This window comes from Nomascus leucogenys, chromosome 10 (assembly GCF_006542625.1).
Source record: "Nomascus leucogenys isolate Asia chromosome 10, Asia_NLE_v1, whole genome shotgun sequence".
Classification (NCBI taxonomy): Eukaryota; Metazoa; Chordata; class Mammalia; order Primates; family Hylobatidae; genus Nomascus; species Nomascus leucogenys.
In genome coordinates this window covers 83,161,521-83,181,422 of record NC_044390.1, presented here as the reverse complement: position 1 = coordinate 83,181,422, position 19,902 = coordinate 83,161,521, and the positions used below count along the sequence as shown (strand labels likewise).

General features: G+C 39.4%; 1 protein-coding gene across 2 annotated transcripts in view; it reads left to right on the top strand.

The window, feature by feature from the left end:
* The window catches only part of MED13L (mediator complex subunit 13L), a 318,781-nt gene that overhangs the window by 279,008 nt on the left and 19,871 nt on the right, over positions 1–19,902 (top strand). The window contains exons 15-23 of one of the 2 annotated variants that reach the window (XM_030821461.1): positions 673–893; positions 1,219–1,424; positions 5,997–6,934; positions 11,006–11,185; positions 11,801–12,024; positions 13,943–14,135; positions 14,771–15,194; positions 15,698–15,917; positions 17,358–17,546. In XM_030821461.1, coding sequence (XP_030677321.1) covers positions 673–893; positions 1,219–1,424; positions 5,997–6,934; positions 11,006–11,185; positions 11,801–12,024; positions 13,943–14,135; positions 14,771–15,194; positions 15,698–15,917; positions 17,358–17,546 — 2,795 coding nt within the window. The remainder of the gene's footprint in view (positions 1–672; positions 894–1,218; positions 1,425–5,996; positions 6,935–11,005; positions 11,186–11,800; positions 12,025–13,942; positions 14,136–14,770; positions 15,195–15,697; positions 15,918–17,357; positions 17,547–19,902) is intronic. The other variant, XM_030821462.1, reaches the window with a different exon arrangement.

Here is a 19,902-nt window from a genome sequence, read left to right as displayed (position 1 = left end):
GATAGAACTTCAGTAGTGGTAACTATCTAATTGCTTCTACTTTCTGTTTAATTCCTCTCCTTAGACTTTTCAGGGAATCAGTTGTTGGAAGAAAAATACAAGTTATGTAGACTTTGTTCACTTAATTAATGTGAAGCCAGACCATAAAGCATCAAGAAGTTAGTGATAAAAACCAAGAAAAGTCCAGGCACAGTGGCTCGCACCTGCCATCCCAGCGCTTGGGGAGTACAAGGCAGGCGGGTCACTTGAGCCCAGGAGTTCGAGACCAGCCTGGGCAACATGGTGAAACCCTGTTTCTACCAAAAATACAAAAATTAGCCGGGCATGGTGGCACGTGCCTATAGTCCCAGCTACTTGGGAGGCTGAGGCACAAGAATTGCTTGAACGAGAGAGGCAGAGGTTACAGTGAGCCAAGATCAGGCCACTGCACTCCAGCCTGGGCGATACAGTGATACTTTGTCTCACGAAACAAAACAAAACAAGACCCAGAAAAAGATAATTCTCTGCTGATGGCCTTCTTCTTAGTCACTTCCATTATTAATATTCTTTTGTGAACTGATGTGATCATTTAATTAGCACTATTTTTGGTGCCAAAGAGTGCGCCTGGCTATAAGCTAGGACTCTTTAGAAGCCCTTCCTGTTAAACAACATTTTTTTATTTCTTATTTTTAGCAGTTGCAGACTTGCAAAGGATGTTTCCCACTCCACCATCTTTGGAACAGCATCCTGCATTTTCTCCTGTGATGAATTATAAAGATGGGATCAGCTCCGAGACAGTGACAGCATTAGGCATGATGGAGAGCCCTATGGTCAGTATGGTTTCAACACAACTCACAGAATTCAAAATGGAAGTGGAAGATGGATTAGGAAGTCCCAAGCCCGAGGAAATTAAGGTAATTGTCAGTATATTAACATTTCCAGGGCAGAGCAGTTTCCAAGTGGATTCACATACATCTGCTTTAAAATGGTATTGTCTGTGTGCCATATATACATAAGTTCCTAAGAATCCTTTTAATTAGAATATGAGGCACACCAGTGAGCATATTAAATAGTGTCTTTTGATTGATTTAACATTTCTGCGTTAGCATTTTCTAATGATCAAAGGAGAGAAATACTGAAATAGGATCATTTTGGTTGCTGTTTTTATGATAGCACTATGCTACTGTGGTGTGTTCTACAGAGTTTACCAATATTAACACTGACCCCACTTTGTCATAGGACTTTTCATATGTGCACAAAGTTCCATCCTTTCAACCTTTTGTGGGATCCTCCATGTTTGCTCCACTGAAGATGTTGCCGAGCCATTGTTTGCTACCTCTGAAGATACCTGATGCCTGTCTGTTTCGGCCTTCATGGGCAATTCCTCCTAAAATTGAACAACTGCCCATGCCCCCTGCAGCCACTTTCATTAGAGATGGCTACAAGTATGTATAGGGATTGTGTCATTTACTTGCCATATTTGATGCAATTTTTATCTTAATTAAATGTTTGTTAAAAATGATGACAGGGTCTGGGCGCGGTGGCTCATGCCTGTAATCCCAGCACTTTGGGAGGCAGAGGTGGGCCGATCACTTGAGGTCAGGAGTTTGAGACCAGCCTGGCCAACGTGAAACCCCGTCTCTACTAAAAATACAAAAAATTAGCTGGGCTTGGTGGCGGGAGTCTGTAATCCCTCCTACTCGGGAGGCTGAGGCAGGAGAATCGCTTGAACCTGGGAGGTAGAGGTTGCAGTGAGCCAAGATCCCACCACTGCCCTCCAGCCTGGGTGACAGAGTGAGACTCTGTCTCAGAAAGAAAAAAAAGAAAAAGTGATGACAAGTAGCATATCATTTGAAACTTTCCTTTATTGGTCATTCATGTTTTTGTGCAAATTATTTTGTGCTGGAAAATGTGCATTATTTTCTAAATGAAATTTTGTATGCAGACAGTCCCTGACTTACAATGGATTTACTCAGGAGTTTTTGACTTTATGATGATGTAAAAGTAACACATTCAGGACATGCTATACTTCGAGAACCCATACAACCCGTTCTGTTTTTCACTTTCAGTACAGTATTTGATAAATTACACGAGATACTCAGCACTTTATTGTAAAACAGGCTTTGAGTTAGATGATTTCCCCAATGGTAGGCCAATGTAAGTGTTCTGAATATGTTGAAGATAGGCTAGGGCCGGGTGTGGTGGCTCAAACCATAATCCCAACACTTTGGGAGGCTGAGGTGGATGGATTGCTTGAGCTCAGGAGTTTGAGACCAGCCTGGGCAAATGGCAAAACCTTGTCTCTATAAAAAATACAAAAACTTAGTTGGGCATGATGGCATGTGTCTGTGACCCAGCTACTTGGGAGGCTGAGGCAGGAGAATCACTTGAACTCACGAGGCGGAGGTTGCAGTGAGCCAAGATTGCACTACTGCACTCCAGCCTGGTTGATAGAGCGAGATCCTGTCACAAAAACAAACAAAGATAGGCTAAACAATGATAGAATCAGTTTTCCCTGTGACAAATAATTTCTTAATAAATAAAGTGATTTGAATGATAGAAAAGGCCACAAATTCAGATTTCTGCTGTGGTCAGGTAAGCAATATATAGATGAAATGGACAGGGTAAATGCAAAAGAGTTGGTACTACTGATGCTCAGCACCATTGTGCTGAGCTTAAAGAACCAATAAAACAAATTTGTGGTCCAGCCTCAGCCTCTGGGCTGCAAGTTTGTGACCTGTAAAATCATCCTGATGAAGTTAATTTTAATGTCATAACAAGGCTTCCTGCTTGTGTATATAAAGTCAGTGTCAGAAAGAAAAACTATGACAGAAAAGTACAGAGGAATCCTAGATTTAGGAAAGTACAGTTGCAGTATTATAAGACTGAAATTCCTGCCTTGCAAAAATTATATGCATGACCTTAAATGACCATTTTACCTGGGTCTTCCCTTTAAAATGGAGTAATCCTGCTCTGCCTCCCACAGAGGACTTCCACAATGCTTCAACGACTAATGACTGTAGAAGTACCGTGGAAATAACAATACACCAGCAATATAAAGAGTGTGCTGAGAAGCACCCTGAGCGCCTGGCTGGTGTGTTGCTGCTGTGCTCTGATTGTACTCTAGCTTACTCAGCTAGATCCTGGCACAACACACCTAGAACACCTTGGTGCATAAGGAGTTAGCTTAGCACATACAGTTGCTAATAAATGACATAGCAGTTTTAAGAACCCATTCAACAGTTTAATCTCTTTCATACATACAGGTTTCCCCAAAAAGGTCACATGCAAGCTTTTGCTGTATAGTCGTTTAAATCATTTAGGTCATTATTTAGATCTATTATATCTTTCATTTGCCATCCCAAAGATTCTTTGTATTCTTAACTGGCTGTATTATACAACTTTATGTGATGAAGGTTTTGTTTTTGTTTTTTGGGGGGGGTTTTTGGAGACAGGGTCTCACTCTGTCACCCGGGCTGGAGTTCAGTGGCACAATCACAGCTCACTGCAGGCTTGACCTCCTGGGCTCAAGCAGTCCTCCCACATCAGCCTCCTGAGTAGCTGGGACTACAGGCACGTGCCACCACACCCAGCTAATTTTTATGAAATTTTGTTGTAGAGTTTGTGTCTCCCTGTGTTGCCTACACTGGTCCTGAACTCCTCCTGGGTTCAAGTGCTTCTCCTGCCTCGGCCTCCTAAAGTGTTGAGATTATAGGCATGAGCTACTGCACCTGGCATGAAGATGATTCCTGTCTGCACTGTCCACTATGACAGTCACCAGCTTCCTGCTGCAGGTGTTGACCACTTGAAATGTGTCTAGTGAAACCAAGACTGAATTGTTTTATGTTAATTAATTTAAATTTAGGACATGGGGACTGGTGGCTACCTTATTGGACAGTATGTTTCCAGAGTATTTGTAATCCTGCTGTGGTCTCTGCTTGCCATCACCCTGAACTCCTCCTTTGTCACACGCAATACCCCTGCAATCACTTGCTTCATGTCTGCCATACTTGCTTATGAGCCACCTTTTGTTTCTCTTTTTTACTTTCGACTATCCAGCTTCTAGCATAGGGTTGCTACTCAGTTCATTTTTATTAAATGGGAAAAATCAGATTACAAGATAAACCATTCTTAGTACCCAGGGAGCAATTTAATTCTTTAGGTTTTCAGTTAGTACTCATAGTTCCTTTTCTGATCTGAACTGCATAATAATTTTAGGGTTTTGTTGAACAAGAAAATTTGAAAGGAGTCCAATTAGAGTAAAGATCGTTATTACACACTTACTATTTTGGTCTCTAAGAGAGCAGTGATTGCCAATCAAGTTTTCTGGGTCATTTTTTTTTTTAGTCTGTACTCAGAGATACTACTGTGCCTCAGATTTAATATTTCTTTACAGTGCCTGATTTGGACTTTTAGACTGGTAGTTTAGGCATAGTTAATTAAAAATCACAAGAAAATTATTTAAAGAGACATTTCTTTATGACATTCTTCTTTCACATTATAAGTAACTGAATATGTAGTTTATTGGAGGAGCATTAGTTTAAGTACAGTATTTATATAAAAGAATATTAAAAATTTTTAAAAATCTCTTTTCTTTTGATACCTTCTAAGTAGAAAGAATGGACTCATGCTAATATACATATACATCTAAAAAGGACAGTTGTCCCTTGGTGTCCTTGAGGGATTGATTCCAGGACCCCCTCGGATACCAAAATCTGAAGATGCTCAAGTACCCTATAAAAAATGGCAGAGTATTTGCTTGTAATTTACACAAATCCTTCTGTATACCTTAAATCATCTCTGGATTACTTGTAATGCCTAATACAATGTAAATAAAATAAATGGCAGAGTATTTGCTTGTAATTTACACAAATCCTTCTGTATACCTTAAGTCATCTTTGGATTACTTGTAATGCCCAATACAATGTAAATGCTATATAAATGTTGTACTTTACTGTTTTGATTTGTATTTTTTAATTGTTGTATTTTTATTTTGATTTTCCATCTGTACATGGCTGAAGCCACAGATGTGGAACCTGTGGCTATAGAGGGCCAACTGTATATCAAGAAAATGTTTTATGATAATGAAACAGCAGAACCTTGCAGACAGTGTTTTCTGCTTAGCTGTTCCAAAAAGAAGTCACTGCTTATGAGAAAGTAGATAACATAGCCCAGTCAGTCTTGGGCAACTAAAATAATTACACTATATGCAATGCATACCATATTGAAAAGTGAAAAATAAAGTGCTTACCACCCCACAGAAAGCTGCTGGAAGCTGGAAACTCTGAAACAGTATGTGTACTTCTGTGCAACCACCTGATTAATACTGAGGCCTCTTAGCCACATATGTAATATTTCTATTAGTTGTAGTATAGTACTGGTAAATGGGCTACCTAAAATATAATTCCCTCATGGTCACTCTTTACTATAAAAATGTAAGCCTAGATAGGGCTGCATTTTGAAAATTAGAAAAATGTTAAATTTTCATGTGTATTTGATTATAACTACTTTGATATGATATATAGATTATAGCCTCAGAGAACAAGTACACTGGCAGGCTTTCAATTTCAAAAAAAAATGACAAAAATGTAATTGCAAATTAGATGGAAATTTCATCCTATGGTCCTCTAGCTAATTTAGTGTCTGAACTTAGGTTGAAGTTCCATTTAGTAGTTACAACTTTTCAAATTACGTTGACCAAACCCAATGCCATGTTTTCTTATAAAAATAGTAAAAGTTCCTTCAAGAGGTTAGGATGAGGATACTTATATGTGGAATAAGTAGAAGGAAAGTGCTGCGTTGAATTATTCTTCATACCTTACTTTCTTCTTCTCTACACACTGCACTGACCTTTGTATCTTTTTTTTTTTAAGAGAAAATTAAATATACCAGTGTATCCCAGTGATAGCAGAAACAAATGATAAGAAATACGCAGTACATGGCTGGGGTGATCGTGTGTCTAGTTCAGCATCTATGACATGCTGCCCTTCCTTACTTGGTGCCTTCTCTTTTTGTAGTAACGTGCCTAGTGTTGGGAGCCTAGCAGATCCAGACTATCTGAACACACCACAGATGAACACACCCGTGACGTTGAACAGCGCTGCCCCAGCCAGCAATAGTGGGGCAGGAGTCCTACCATCTCCAGCAACCCCTCGCTTCTCTGTCCCCACACCACGAACCCCCAGGACCCCAAGAACTCCCAGAGGTGGGGGCACTGCCAGTGGTCAAGGGTCTGTTAAGTATGATAGCACCGATCAAGGGTCACCAGCCTCCACTCCCTCTACTACGCGGCCCCTCAACTCTGTGGAGCCCGCCACCATGCAGCCAATTCCCGAAGCCCACAGCCTCTATGTTACCCTGATTCTCTCCGATTCCGTGATGAATATCTTTAAAGACAGAAACTTTGACAGCTGTTGCATCTGTGCCTGCAACATGAACATCAAAGGGGCAGATGTCGGGCTCTACATCCCCGATTCTTCCAATGAGGACCAGTACCGCTGTACCTGTGGGTTTAGTGCGATTATGAACCGCAAACTTGGCTACAATTCGGGACTCTTCCTTGAAGATGAGTTGGATATTTTTGGGAAGAATTCTGATATTGGTCAGGCTGCAGAGAGGCGCTTAATGATGTGTCAGTCCACCTTCCTTCCTCAGGTGGAAGGAACCAAAAAACCCCAGGAGCCACCCATAAGCCTTCTCCTCCTCCTCCAGAATCAACACACACAACCTTTTGCTTCACTGAGTTTCCTGGACTACATTTCCTCTAACAATCGCCAAACTCTTCCCTGTGTAAGCTGGAGTTATGACCGGGTGCAAGCAGATAATAACGATTACTGGACGGAATGCTTTAATGCATTGGAGCAGGGGCGGCAGTATGTGGATAACCCCACTGGTGGAAAAGTGGACGAAGCTCTGGTGAGAAGTGCCACTGTGCACTCTTGGCCTCACAGCAATGGTAGGTGTCCCAGAACACAAATGTACTTTGAGGAGTATCTTGGTATGATCATAACTTAAAAGCTTTCTTTACTGTATTTGACAAAAAATTTTAATTTCATGTCTTTAGGGGGAAAAAAAGAACCTAAAGTGAGAGCTGTATTGATTTCATCCTAAACTTAAGGACAGGGAGAATGTTTTATATTGAAACGCCTTTGGAGAAGAGTAATTGTTTTCTGAAATTTTCCTCTTGTAACTCATAAGTAAGCAGTCCATGTTGGAAACCTGTGACCGCTGAGTATCAGAGTCATCAGGAGCATACAGACATAATTTGCACACTCTTGCATGCTTAAATCCACCATTCTTCCAGATCAAGTTTCCAAGGAACCTCTTCCATGAATCCTTCTACCCATTTCCAGAGTCTCTTCTCCCTTCTCTGTTTCCCCCCTTTGTTGTATCTCTTATAACAAAATCACATTTTACTTTGCATTGTGGTTACTCGGGCATATAACTGGTTGTATTATGAAAAGCTGCAGTTGACAAACATTTTTGAAGTTGGGCTGTAAGAGTGCCAAGCAACTTGCTATTTCCTTTTCTTATTCATTCACTGCCTAAACTGCAATGCATCATGGGGGATAAAATGGTTACTGAAAGAAACAAGGGACTTGTCCTCATGGACTTTCTAATCTATTCTGGAAGTGGACATCAATTAATTACACAAGTACACATATTATTACAACCCATTTTATAAGTGATAAAAGCATGGGATGGGGGGACACTCTAGGCTGAAGGTCAGAGAAGACTTCATTTTAGAAGTAGTAACATTTGCTCAGAGATCTCAATGATGAGTACACATTAACTGAGGAAGGAGAATGGGGACCAAGGCATGTGTCCCAGACAGAAGGTGCTGCAAGTGGGAAAGCCCTTGGTTGTATGGAGCTTGGGGCCTTTAGAAACTGAAGCGAGGTTAGAAGCCAGCAGGGGCTAGATTACAGGACTTTTTAGAGGCATGCTAGGGGTTGCGTCTTCCTGCAAAAAGCAATACAAAGTCATTGAAAGGTTTTAAGAAGAAGCACTGACATCAGATTTGTGTAGTTAAAAAGGAAAAATAACAACATGCACTGGCTATAATTCTGGGTATGGATTAGAAAGTGGCAGGAATGGATTTGGGGAGACTAGGAGGTTATTGAGGAAGACCTAGTAAGAAACAGTAGCTTGCCTTAGTGTCCTTGTGAAGAAGGTGGAGAGGAAATATTATTGCAGGACTCAATAATGGGCTGAGTTTTGGGGATAAGGGAAAGAGAGATGTTGAGGAGTCCCAGATTTGTTACTTTTGTATACCTGGATAGTCGGTGGTGTTCAAAGATAAGACTATATCTGGAGAGAAAGTTTATAAATTGAGTTGTGGAAGTTTGGAAGTTTTAAAGATCCCTTTTGATATATCCAGGTAGAGGTATCAAGTAGACTCTTGGGCCTTTTGCTCAGGGGAGAGGGAGTGGTTGGCATATAGATGATAACTTCAATTAAGGGGCCACAGATGAGCTCATTGAGGAGGAGGAGAAAAGTATAGACTGAGAAGAAGACCTAGTAAGAGCTTAGCTAAATTCTGACAGGTACAGGTGAGGCAGAGAAGCGTGAGCCTATCAAGGAAGCAGAGAAGGAAGAACCAGAAGGAAGAACCATAGAGGGGGCTTTTGGAAGCCAGGGGTAGCCAGTGTTTCAAGAAAGAGGAAGTGATCGACAGGCATTAAAATGCAAGTGAAGATTTTAAGATAAGGATTAAACATGTCTTCTGACCGTGGTGAGAGCTGTTTCTGTAGAGTGGTGGGAGCAGAGGCCAGACTGGAAGGGTTGTGTGAATGACGGGCGAACCCTGCTTCTGAGCAACTCTCAGTCTTGCAGGGAAGAAAGTTATATAAGCTTCTTAAATACAGTTTGAAATCTGAAATAATTAAAAGTATGTCCAGAGGTCAGTAGCGTATGGGGAGTGATGGGTATTTTCTGACTAGGCCAATCAAGGAAGCTTTCATGGAGGTAGAGATGACTAAGAAAGCATTAAAGGGTTATGCTCATTTGTATAACTGCTTAGGTTCAAGCACAGTGCCTTATACTTAAGCAGACCCTTAATCAGTTTCTACTGAATGAATTTATGAAGTGAAGAAAATGCAGCCTTTCCCCTAAAGAAATGTGGATGATCAGCTTGGGTGAGTCCTTTTACTAGATAGGCCTTCAGACAGAAAAGCAATCTGTGTGCATGAATCAGTGGTGTCGTCTTTTAGGATGAAAAATAGGACATTTTATTGCAGGGGAGGTCTGGGTTTCAAATTTTAAGATGCCTAAAAGTACCAGATAATATAAATGAATGAGATGGGAGACAGATTTGCAAAAGGCCGTGCCTTAAGCTGTCTTTTCAAAACTCACTTTCTATTTTGCAGGCACAGGGATAGGGTTCATAAGAAACATGCTTGCTTTTAGTTTCCTCAAATCTGTGGTTCTCTTGGTCTGTGATTTCCTGCTTTTGATAGAGCCATTAATACAAGAAGTATTCACTGTTGTTCTTTACTATATGTAAAAAGAAGCACTGGCTGAAGATAAAAGGCAATGAACACTGCATCAGACTCAGGCAGACAGCAGGGCAGGGGCCATGAGGTGCCTGAAGGGGACAGCTGCTCCTCAGCCTCAGCAAGTGGTGGTTATGCAGGAATATGGGTCTCCCAGTTGAAGGGAAGCTGGCAATCTAGATTTGTGTATGAAATTTCCTGGAGTGATTTGTTCCAAAGTTTAACAAAATATTCTATGGACCACCACTTTGCTACCTGTGTTTTACTGATTTAAGGACGCATTTGAAAATGTCTTAAGAATCCTTAATCATCCTGTGTTTCAAATTTAGTTGGCAGATAAATCTTAGATTTCTTTCCATGCCCCTTCCCTAATCAACTAGAAGGGTAAGAGGGAGGCAAAGTCTTCAGGAATCCAGCTGTGCAGATTCACACCACATCACCTCCAGCATAATTAGCTCTTTCTGCAGACCTTTTTAAGAATCTGATTTGCATGATGAACCCTCCATCCTGAGAAAAAAATACGTATGTCCAAGCGTGCTTGCACAGTTTTGCATAGAGTTCAGACAACTTTCAAATTTTAGGTTAAAAATCCCTCCCCAGGGTGACTGCTGGGACTGAAGTCATCTGCATTTAGAAGGCAGTGAGGCTGGGCGCGGTGGCTCACGCTTGTAATCCCAGCAATTTGGGAGGCCGAGGCGGGTGGATCACGAGGTCAGGAGATCAAGACCACAGTGAAACCCCGTCTCTACCAAAAATACAAAAAATTAGCCTGGCCTGGTGGCGGGCGCCTGTAGTCCCAGCTACTCGGAGAGGCTGAGGCAGGAGAATGGCATGAACCCAGGAGGCGGAGCTTACAGTGAGCCGAGATTGCGCCACTGCACTCCAGCCTGGGCGACAGAGCGAGACTCCCTCTCAAAAAAAAAAAAAAAAAAAAAAAAAAAAAAAAAGGCAGTGAATCCCATCCATGCCTGCAGAGGGCTTTGGTTCTTGAGGGCTTCAGCTGTGTTTCCCCGTGCCTCTGGCTGCACTGAAGATTGGCTTTCTCTTTATGCATTCTGTATTTTGTGAAAATATTTTTACAATTAGCATTTAAACAGTTTTTAAAAGTTTTTATTTAAGTTCCATTTTTTCCTACTCATCATATAAACAAAACATTGATATTTGCAAATAAAAGTAATATAATAATTAAGAAACTTTTGCAGCTGTCTCATGAAAATCCTTGGAAACAGATTTCCATGGTTTTAAAATGTCACACCTATCCATTTTTCCACTTTTAAACAATTCTTCCATTAAACTTTTTTATATAGAGTAATCCATTTCCCCCTTTATTATTTTTGATACTAAATTATCAATTATTTTCTCTAATCTAGTAGAAGAATATCTTTCCTCCTGACTCCTAAGTCAAGTGTTTTAGAATCTACTACAGCTAATAACATCGTTTTTCTGAATATAACTGAGGCTCGAGGTGATGGTGAGGAAGAGGAGGGTGCTAGCCCCCTTATCTTCTCTGTTTCTTCTCACTTCTCTTCCAGTGCTGGACATCAGCATGCTCTCCTCCCAGGATGTGGTTCGTATGCTGTTGTCCCTGCAGCCCTTTCTCCAAGATGCCATCCAAAAGAAGCGCACGGGCAGGACCTGGGAGAACATCCAGCATGTGCAGGGACCACTCACTTGGCAGCAGTTCCATAAAATGGCAGGACGGGGAACCTACGGTAGGGTCTTTGTCCTGTTTAAAATTCCTTCTGACTTCAGTGCTGTTCAGTGAAGAGCAGCATTAGTTACTGTCAAGTCGTTGCTTCACTAACAAAATAGGGGAGTCTTTTTCTTTGACCATTAAGTTTTATAATCTCTTTGTTTTCCTAAAGTTACTTTTGGAGTTAAGTTTCTTAACACCTTTGGCATAATCCGGGTCAATGAGGAAGCTAATCCCTAAAAAGTGCATTTCTTAGATTCTCCTCATCTTCCCAATCCTCATTGCATTTTCATCTGGATGGACTTCTGGGCCAGTTCTGTCTGCTTCATCATAGTCAGGATTATAATGCTTATCTTGAAGGAAATGAGGTAGTGCTGCTTGGAAAGTTAATTTTAACTTGTTCTAGTCTGCCCTCTGATCATACTGAACCTTTGTAAACAAATTCTGACTTAATTAAGAGTCCTCATCAGTGACCATTTAATTATATGATTTGAAAAATACTTTTAAGAATGTCTTGTCAACATGGAGTGACATTTCAGATGCCAGAATTAAGACCAGTGCACCAGGAATTTCAAAATTGTAAGATTGTGGGAAAAACTGTCTAGCACCTTTCTAAACTACAATGTCATTTTAGGTTCAGAAGAATCTCCTGAGCCGTTGCCCATCCCCACTCTGCTGGTAGGCTATGACAAGGATTTCCTCACCATCTCGCCATTCTCCTTGCCGTTTTGGGAGAGGCTCTTGTTGGACCCTTATGGGGGCCACCGTGATGTTGCCTATATTGTGGTGTGTCCAGAAAATGAGGCCTTGCTCGAAGGAGCCAAAACTTTCTTCAGGGACTTGAGTGCTGTATATGAGGTGAGGAGGTTACTGTGAAAATTGCTTTTTATGACTTGGATACTCTGATTGTTTCTAGTGATGACTAAATTTCAAGACAAATGTCTTGAAAATAAATCTCAAAGAAAATTTGCAAACAGGAGGATGAGGAAGAGAATTGAATTGACCAATTTTTCTGGAAGCAAATTGCTTTCCCATCTTGGCTTTATATTTGTTAGATTTAGAAAACATTCCCCTCCCATTCTTACCACACGTCTTAAAATCTCATCAGTTCTCTCTTCTCCATTTATGTGCTAAAAGTTGAAGAATATTGCTCACCTGGGGAAAGTGTGGCTATGTAGAAGATGAGCTTTACAAAAAGAGCACATCTACTTTTTTTATTTATTTATTGGATGGATTGAGGGATAGGGTGAGTAGGTGAGAGTTCCTGACAACAGTATAAAAATGGTTGTTTTGAAAATTTCTGAATTGAAACATAAGTTTAATGAATCATGTCCCTGTTGTGTTTTAACATGACATCTTAATAGTGAAACTTTGATACTGATTAAAAATATAATTCCTATAATAATGTAAAAACCAGGCAGATAATTTTACATCTTTAGTATGTGAATTCCTGTTGCTTTAAAAAAAATACAATCATGTCTGTCTTTGAAGAATAAGTGCCACATTTCTTATGCCAAAGTATATATGCACTAAGTTCTTTGTATCTGATACATCTAATGTCTTTGTATTCAGCAAAATGAAATTAATATCTGTAAAATATTTAGAACTATGATAGGCATGTAAACATTATGAAAGTGGTTTTTAGATAAGATTCCAAGCTGAATTGCAAAATATTCCAAAACGGGACATTCATAATCTGTAAATGTATGAGTAGGCATGGAATAGTAAATTTACGTTGTTGCTACAAAGAAATGAGGAGATGCTAATATGATGTAATGACATCAATTAAGTCACTGCCTTGGATACATTCATTTCTGAACAGTGTCTGGTCAGGGGATATATAATACTATTAAATCATAATTAACAGAAAATTTGTGTAAGCAGTTTTAAAGCCCAGCCATTCCCTTGAATGGAACCTTCAACATAAGTTGCAAAATGTAAAAAGCACTGCCAGATCTTTTTAAGAGGGTACAGACAGACATTCTTTTAAATTTTTCTTAATGACTTCACTAGGGTTGCTTATTCGGCAGTAATTCATACCTCCTTAAGAAGAATATACACTAGAGGATTTTGTCGGGGCTTAGTAAGCCTTCACTTCATCTACTCTAGTAAGGGATAATAATATGGGCTCTCCTGCTGGTGAACAGGTAGTTTACTTTTTGCAGGTTTATTATATTCCCTGCCATAAGCACCCATTTAGCGTCATGGAGATTAATAGCAGACTCTCCTTGTCCTATTTACTTTAAAAAAAAAAAAGCGATCAGCGTACTCACTGCTTCAGTGGCCCCTGCTATTGGTGATCTCCAAATGTCTGTAACAGAACAGATGGCCCATAAAATTTTAATGTTATCTTATGGGAAAACATTATGAGTAGGGATTACTTAGGAGATTTTAGTGGACATATGTCTCAGTCAGCCACAGTAGGCAGGAATCTGCTATTTCTTTGTCCGTTAGCAATCAGGTAGTGTTCAGCAGCCTCCTCTTGTACAGGAGGAATTGGCTTGAGTGAAGAAAGCATTTTTTTTTTAGAGAGCCTAGTCCAAGTTTTAGAGAGACAGATAGCAATTTAAGGGTACATTACAATTTAAGGGTACAATTACACTAAGTTGGTCCCTGAAAGGACCAACTTATAATGTTGGTTTGATTGCATGTGATAACCCTAAAAGAAAAAGGAAAATGCTTCCATATGTATGTTAAAGAATCTCCCTTGCTAACCATTGGTACTGAATGAAGGAATGGCTCCCGTTATAACTAATGATCTTGTCTATGATATCAGATGTGTAGGCTTGGGCAGCACAAGCCCATCTGCAAAGTGCTACGTGATGGGATCATGCGCGTGGGAAAAACCGTGGCACAGAAGCTGACAGATGAGCTTGTGAGTGAGTGGTTTAACCAGCCTTGGAGCGGCGAGGAGAATGACAATCATTCCAGACTCAAACTTTATGCGCAAGTTTGCCGCCATCACCTAGGTAAATGGGAATTTATTTGGCAAAGTAGAATTGGAGAAGTAAAATAGCAAATCTGTCCCATCTTTTATAGATGCAACATTATATTTCTTTTGTCTCAAGTAATGCTGTATTTGTTAAGGTCCAGTTTGGTGTTCTGGGCAGTTTAATGCTAATTTCTATATGGACATACATTTTTTAAAAACTATTCAAAGTTGCCTAATCATGTCTAATTACTCCACATTTTGAAAACTTAGCAGCATGACTTGGTATTAGTTGCTTAGTTTTAACCCATATTCTGAAGAGAATCTTAGAAGCTTGTAAACCTACGAGCATAATGTCCCATGATGACTGTGGAATATATAGCTTCTCATTTTTTAGGGCAGGCACATGGAATCAGTCTGAAAGGAGACTATCACAAGTGATTGATTTTCTCTTTTCAAACAAGCCTCTTCTGTAGAATTTATAAGTTGCTCCACATGCATCTCCATGTTTGCAGAATACATAAGCATGACTGTGGAGATAGTATTTTGGGTATTGTAATCAGAGAATTGCAGCCTGAAAGCATAATGTTTTTTACAAGTGACCATTCTAGATTCTGGTTCAGTCTGACACTGCAGAATATCACTAAAGTCACCTCTTTGCATGTATTCTTTCAGCACCTTATTTAGCCACTCTGCAGCTTGATAGCAGCCTGTTGATACCACCTAAATACCAGACCCCACCAGCAGCAGCACAGGGACAAGCTACGCCAGGGAATGCTGGGCCCTTAGCTCCAAATGGATCAGCAGCTCCCCCAGCTGGCAGTGCATTTAACCCCACCTCGAATAGTAGTTCTACAAATCCTGCAGCAAGTAGTTCTGCATCTGGTTCCTCTGTGCCACCGGTCTCATCATCTGCCTCTGCTCCTGGTATTAGCCAGATAAGCACTACCTCTTCTTCAGGATTCAGTGGTAGTGTTGGAGGGCAGAACCCCAGCACTGGGGGCGTTTCTACGGATAGAACGCAAGGGAACATAGGCTGTGGCGGAGACACTGACCCTGGGCAGAGCTCTTCTCAGCCCTCACAGGATGGACAAGAGAGGTATGTTACTCATTAATTGAGACGAGTGGCTTCAGCTCAGACCCTTTCTCTCTTCTGCACCTTTTCTCCCTTGACCTCATGATTCTCTGAATCCTATGAAGTGCTCTATTTCTCTTCTCAAAAGAAAGGGGCAATGGTTGATCTAAAGCTGCAGTGTTAAAAATTTGAGACTTCTTATAAATTATTATGAATTATGAACTTTATTATTAAACTTACTATCAACTTAATTAGTAACAACTTTGTACAACATAACCACAGAAAAGAAAGGGGAGTTGAAAAAGGGATCTCCCATTTTAGAGGAGTACATTGCCATTTTCCATCTGTCCTCGATGCTCTCTGGCTTGGTTTGCCTGTATTTTGGTAAGGTGATACCTGTTACTCTTACATTTAATCTGTAAACATTCTTTAGGAAGCCTGTGTGCTCTGGAATTGAGCACTTTTGTTTTTCATGTTCGTGTAATTTATATTTATTTTGTGCATCTCACAAGTGACTCTCTCTCCAGTGTTACAGAAAGGGAGAGAATAGGAATTCCCACGGAACCTGACTCTGCAGACAGCCATGCCCACCCTCCAGCTGTTGTCATTTACATGGTGGACCCGTTCACGTACTCTGCAGAGGAGGACTCCACTTCTGGGAACTTTTGGCTGTTGAGCTTGATGCGCTGCTACACAGAAATGCTGGATAATTTACCTGAGCATATGAGAAATTCTTTCATTCTCCAGGTTACTGTTTGCAAGTTTATTATTTACTTTTGATGTTATTTTTGTTGTTATGAAAATAAATACAGGCCTATGATTTTTCTTAAAAAATGGAAGTACAGGTTAATTATCCCCTAACCAAAATACTAGGGACCAGAGTGTTTTGGATTTCCAATTTTGGAATATTTGCATATATATAATGGGAGACCTTTGCAGTGGGCCCAAGTCTAAACACAAAATTTATTTATGTTTCATATACACCTTATACATATAACCTGAAGGTAATTTTATACAATATTTTTAATAATTGCTTTATACAAAGTTTTGATTAAATTTTGACTGCAATACATCACATGAGGTCTGATAATGGAATTTTCCACTTGTGGCATTTTATTGGCATTCCAAAAGTTTTGGGTTTTGGCGCATTTTGGATTTCGGATTTTTTGATTAGGGATATTCAACCTGTACGTGAAAGTATAAAAGAAAAAATAGCCATAATTCCGTCTTTTACATTCAACCACCATTACCATTTTGGTGTATTTCTAGCTTGTTACTCTATTTTTGTTTACACAGTTGAGATCATACTTTTAATATAACTTATTTTCTACCTAATGTTATTCATAAATTTTCATATTATTTAAATTCTTACAAGCAACATTTTTAATGACTGCATATTTTCCATAGTTATTCCTATATCTCCACTTCTGTACTGTTATAAATAAAGCCATAGGACACGTTTATGTATAATCTTATTTTTCACATTTCAGGTCATTTTTTAGCATGGATTCTTAGATGCTGACAAATATTGCCAAATTCCATTCCAAAAGAGGTTACACTTACTTTCCTTTCATCAGTGAATGAGTATGCTTATTTTCACTGCAACTTTGACAGCTTTATAGTGTAATGATTTTTTTAAAAATTCCATATAGATGAAAAACAATGCTTCATATGTTTGGGTTTCGTTTTAATGTCACTTTAACTGAAGCTATCTTGTAAAATTAAAAGATTGAAATTAAAGTTATCAGAGTACATTGCTGATAGTTTTCCATTGTTGTGAAGTCTGTATCCTAAATGATTAGGTAATAATTCCAAAAAATGCCACACACACTGTGTAATTATAAAAAGGAGAAATATAATAAAATTTTGGAGCCATGGTAATACCTGTAATAAATTGAGATCTTACCTCTAAAGTGGGAACATGGTAGTTTCTAAGTGACAGTATAACTTGACCAACATAATCGTACATCTTTCGAAATTGCTGATGATAAGAGAATTTTATGTCAGTGGAAGGAATTAGGATTTAATTATATTATGTGTGGCACTGATATATTTTAAGGCTGGGGTTACCTCTCCCCATTGTGGTAAGGAATTCATGCCGTTTCCTTTTTTCAGTTTGCTTGTTAGTGCGTTAGATCTCGGTTTCTAGGTTTTTGTTTTTTGTTTTTTTTGTATTTGTGTCTTTAGATTGTGCCTTGCCAGTACATGCTGCAGACAATGAAGGATGAGCAAGTTTTCTACATTCAATACTTGAAGTCCATGGCATTTTCAGTGTACTGCCAGTGCAGGCGACCACTGCCTACACAGATCCACATTAAATCCCTCACGGGATTTGGGCCTGCAGCCAGCATTGAGATGACCCTCAAGAACCCCGAGGTAGGTATTGGCAGGACAGAAATTTTAGAAAATTTATACTAAAATGCAAGCTAGAAGAGGTATTTTATCTAACCCAGAGATTGGCTGGTTGCTTAGTTGGTCTTTTCCCTTGATGTGAGAGTTGCTAGGCTGGATATGGTGGCTCACACCTGTAGTCTTAGCACATTCGGAGGCTGAGGTGGGAGGATTGCTTAAGCCTAGGAGTTTGAGACCACTGTGGGCAACATAGCAAGACCCTGTCTCTACAAGTTTTCTTTTAAAAATTAGCCAGGTGTGATGTGTGCCAGTAGTCCTGGCTGTTTGGGAGGCTGAGGCGGAAGGATCACTTGAGCCCAGGAGTTTGAGATGGCAGTGAGTTGTGATCACATAACCACTTCCGCCTGGAGAGCAAGACCCTGTCTCGGGGGAATAAAAAGGAGTTGGCAGGTTTCTTTAACTCTTAGGTTTAAATAGAGGAGATACTTCTCTGAACTTTAAAAAATTTTTGAGAACAGAGGCAAGCAAATTCTTACTGGTTTTTTTTTTTTTTTTTTTTTTTTTTTTTTTTTTTTTTTTTTTTTTTTTTTTTTACATAGGACTTTAGGCAATAATAAATGTATCCCTTTTAGTTTTTAAATGTTTGAATTTCCTAAATTTATTTTCTTTATTTTTCTAAGCTAATCTGTGTGTTAGATCAGAAATCCTTTGCGTTTTCCAGCTCTGGTCTGTATCCTGGGACAGCAGTTGTAGTTGTGTTTACTCTGCAGGGGTCCCTCATTTTGTGATGCACCTACTTACAGGAAGTTGATTTCTCCTTTCCTTGCCTCAGTGCTTCCGTATATAAATGGATGCATTTTCACTCCATCTTTTAAAACCTACTTCCTACAGATATGTGTGGATCTCAAAGGGAATTTTACAACACCAGAGCTAAACATGTTTTAAACAAAAGTTTTACACTTCCTTTGTTTTTCTAATCACTTTATCTTGAAGATAGGTATAAAAAGCAATGTTCAGAATTTTCAAAGCCTTCAAAAATCAGTTCCCACAATTTTATTGCATGAAAAGTATCCCATTAGTAAAAGCCAGCAAACACCTCTTTACCATAAGACAGCTCCTTAAAACACCAATTGCTATTTTTAGTTGGTAATGTTGTTCTGAACAACTCTATGAAATGCTTGCACTTTTATAAGTAAAATGCTTGGAAGTGAAAAATGATGCAAGTAGCTAACACTGTGTTTGTTGTAACTTGGTGCAGGTCAGCTTAGTCCCAAGGGAGAAAAGCTGCTCAGCCGATGACCTACATTCACTCCAGTGTTATATAAAATTTCTATTTTAGGCAGTTTTAGTTTAGTTTATTCTTTGAGTTTGAATTTTTCACTTCTACGAGCAATTCATCTCTTTTCTCTATTAAATTTTTCTAGAATTTCAAAAATAAATGTCTCTACTTGTTTTTTATTTTGTTTCCAGAAATTATGAATTATTGCCTTTCTAAAGGTTATTATGCTTAGGCAGAACACCATCAGGAGCTCATAAGATAAAGTGAGGTTTAGATTAAAATAAATGGCAAAAAGACTTCGAGTAATATCCTTTTTCTCCATTTTGCTTGGAACAGGAAGAGAGAAATGATTTTACTTTATTAAAAACAAAAGAACCAAATATTATAAATATTTGCTGAAGTTTATACATTTTAATCTGCATTAAGGTGATGGTTAGTTGGTCAATGCTGCCTCTGCCTCAGTCTGCAGCTAGAACATTGTGTTTTCATTTGGTAAATATAGTTGAGCATCTACGGTGTGCCAGGTGCTGTATTAGGTGCTAAGGATGCAGGGGTGAACAAAACAGGCCCCTGCCTCCATGCAATTCTCATTCTCTGGGTGACACAGTTTTATGCAAGTTATCACATGTGAAAGGATTTATAGTTTTTATTATGCAAGTTTTCAAATAAATCCAATTGCTATTATCTTTTGTTTTTCATGGAATATCTCGCATCTCAGAACACAGTTTGGGAATCATATTTTATTTAGTGTTTTCAGACACTATCTATTATACCTAAGATATTTCACATTTAGCCTTTTGTTTTATAAAAAACTCCAGGCAAACCCAGCTGGACTTTTCTTTTTTAGTAACAGCTTTATTGAGATACAATTCACATACCATGAAATTCTTTTTAAAAATTTTACAGTTCAGGCTGGGCGCAGTGGCTCATGCCTGTAATCCCAACACTTTGGGAGGCTGAGGTGGGTGGGTCACCTGAGGTCAGGAGTTCGAAACCAGCTTGGCCAACATGGCAAAATCCCATCTCCACTAAAAATAAAAAAATTAGCCAGGCATGGTGGCGGATGCCTATAATCCCAGCTACTCGGGAAGCTGAGGCGGG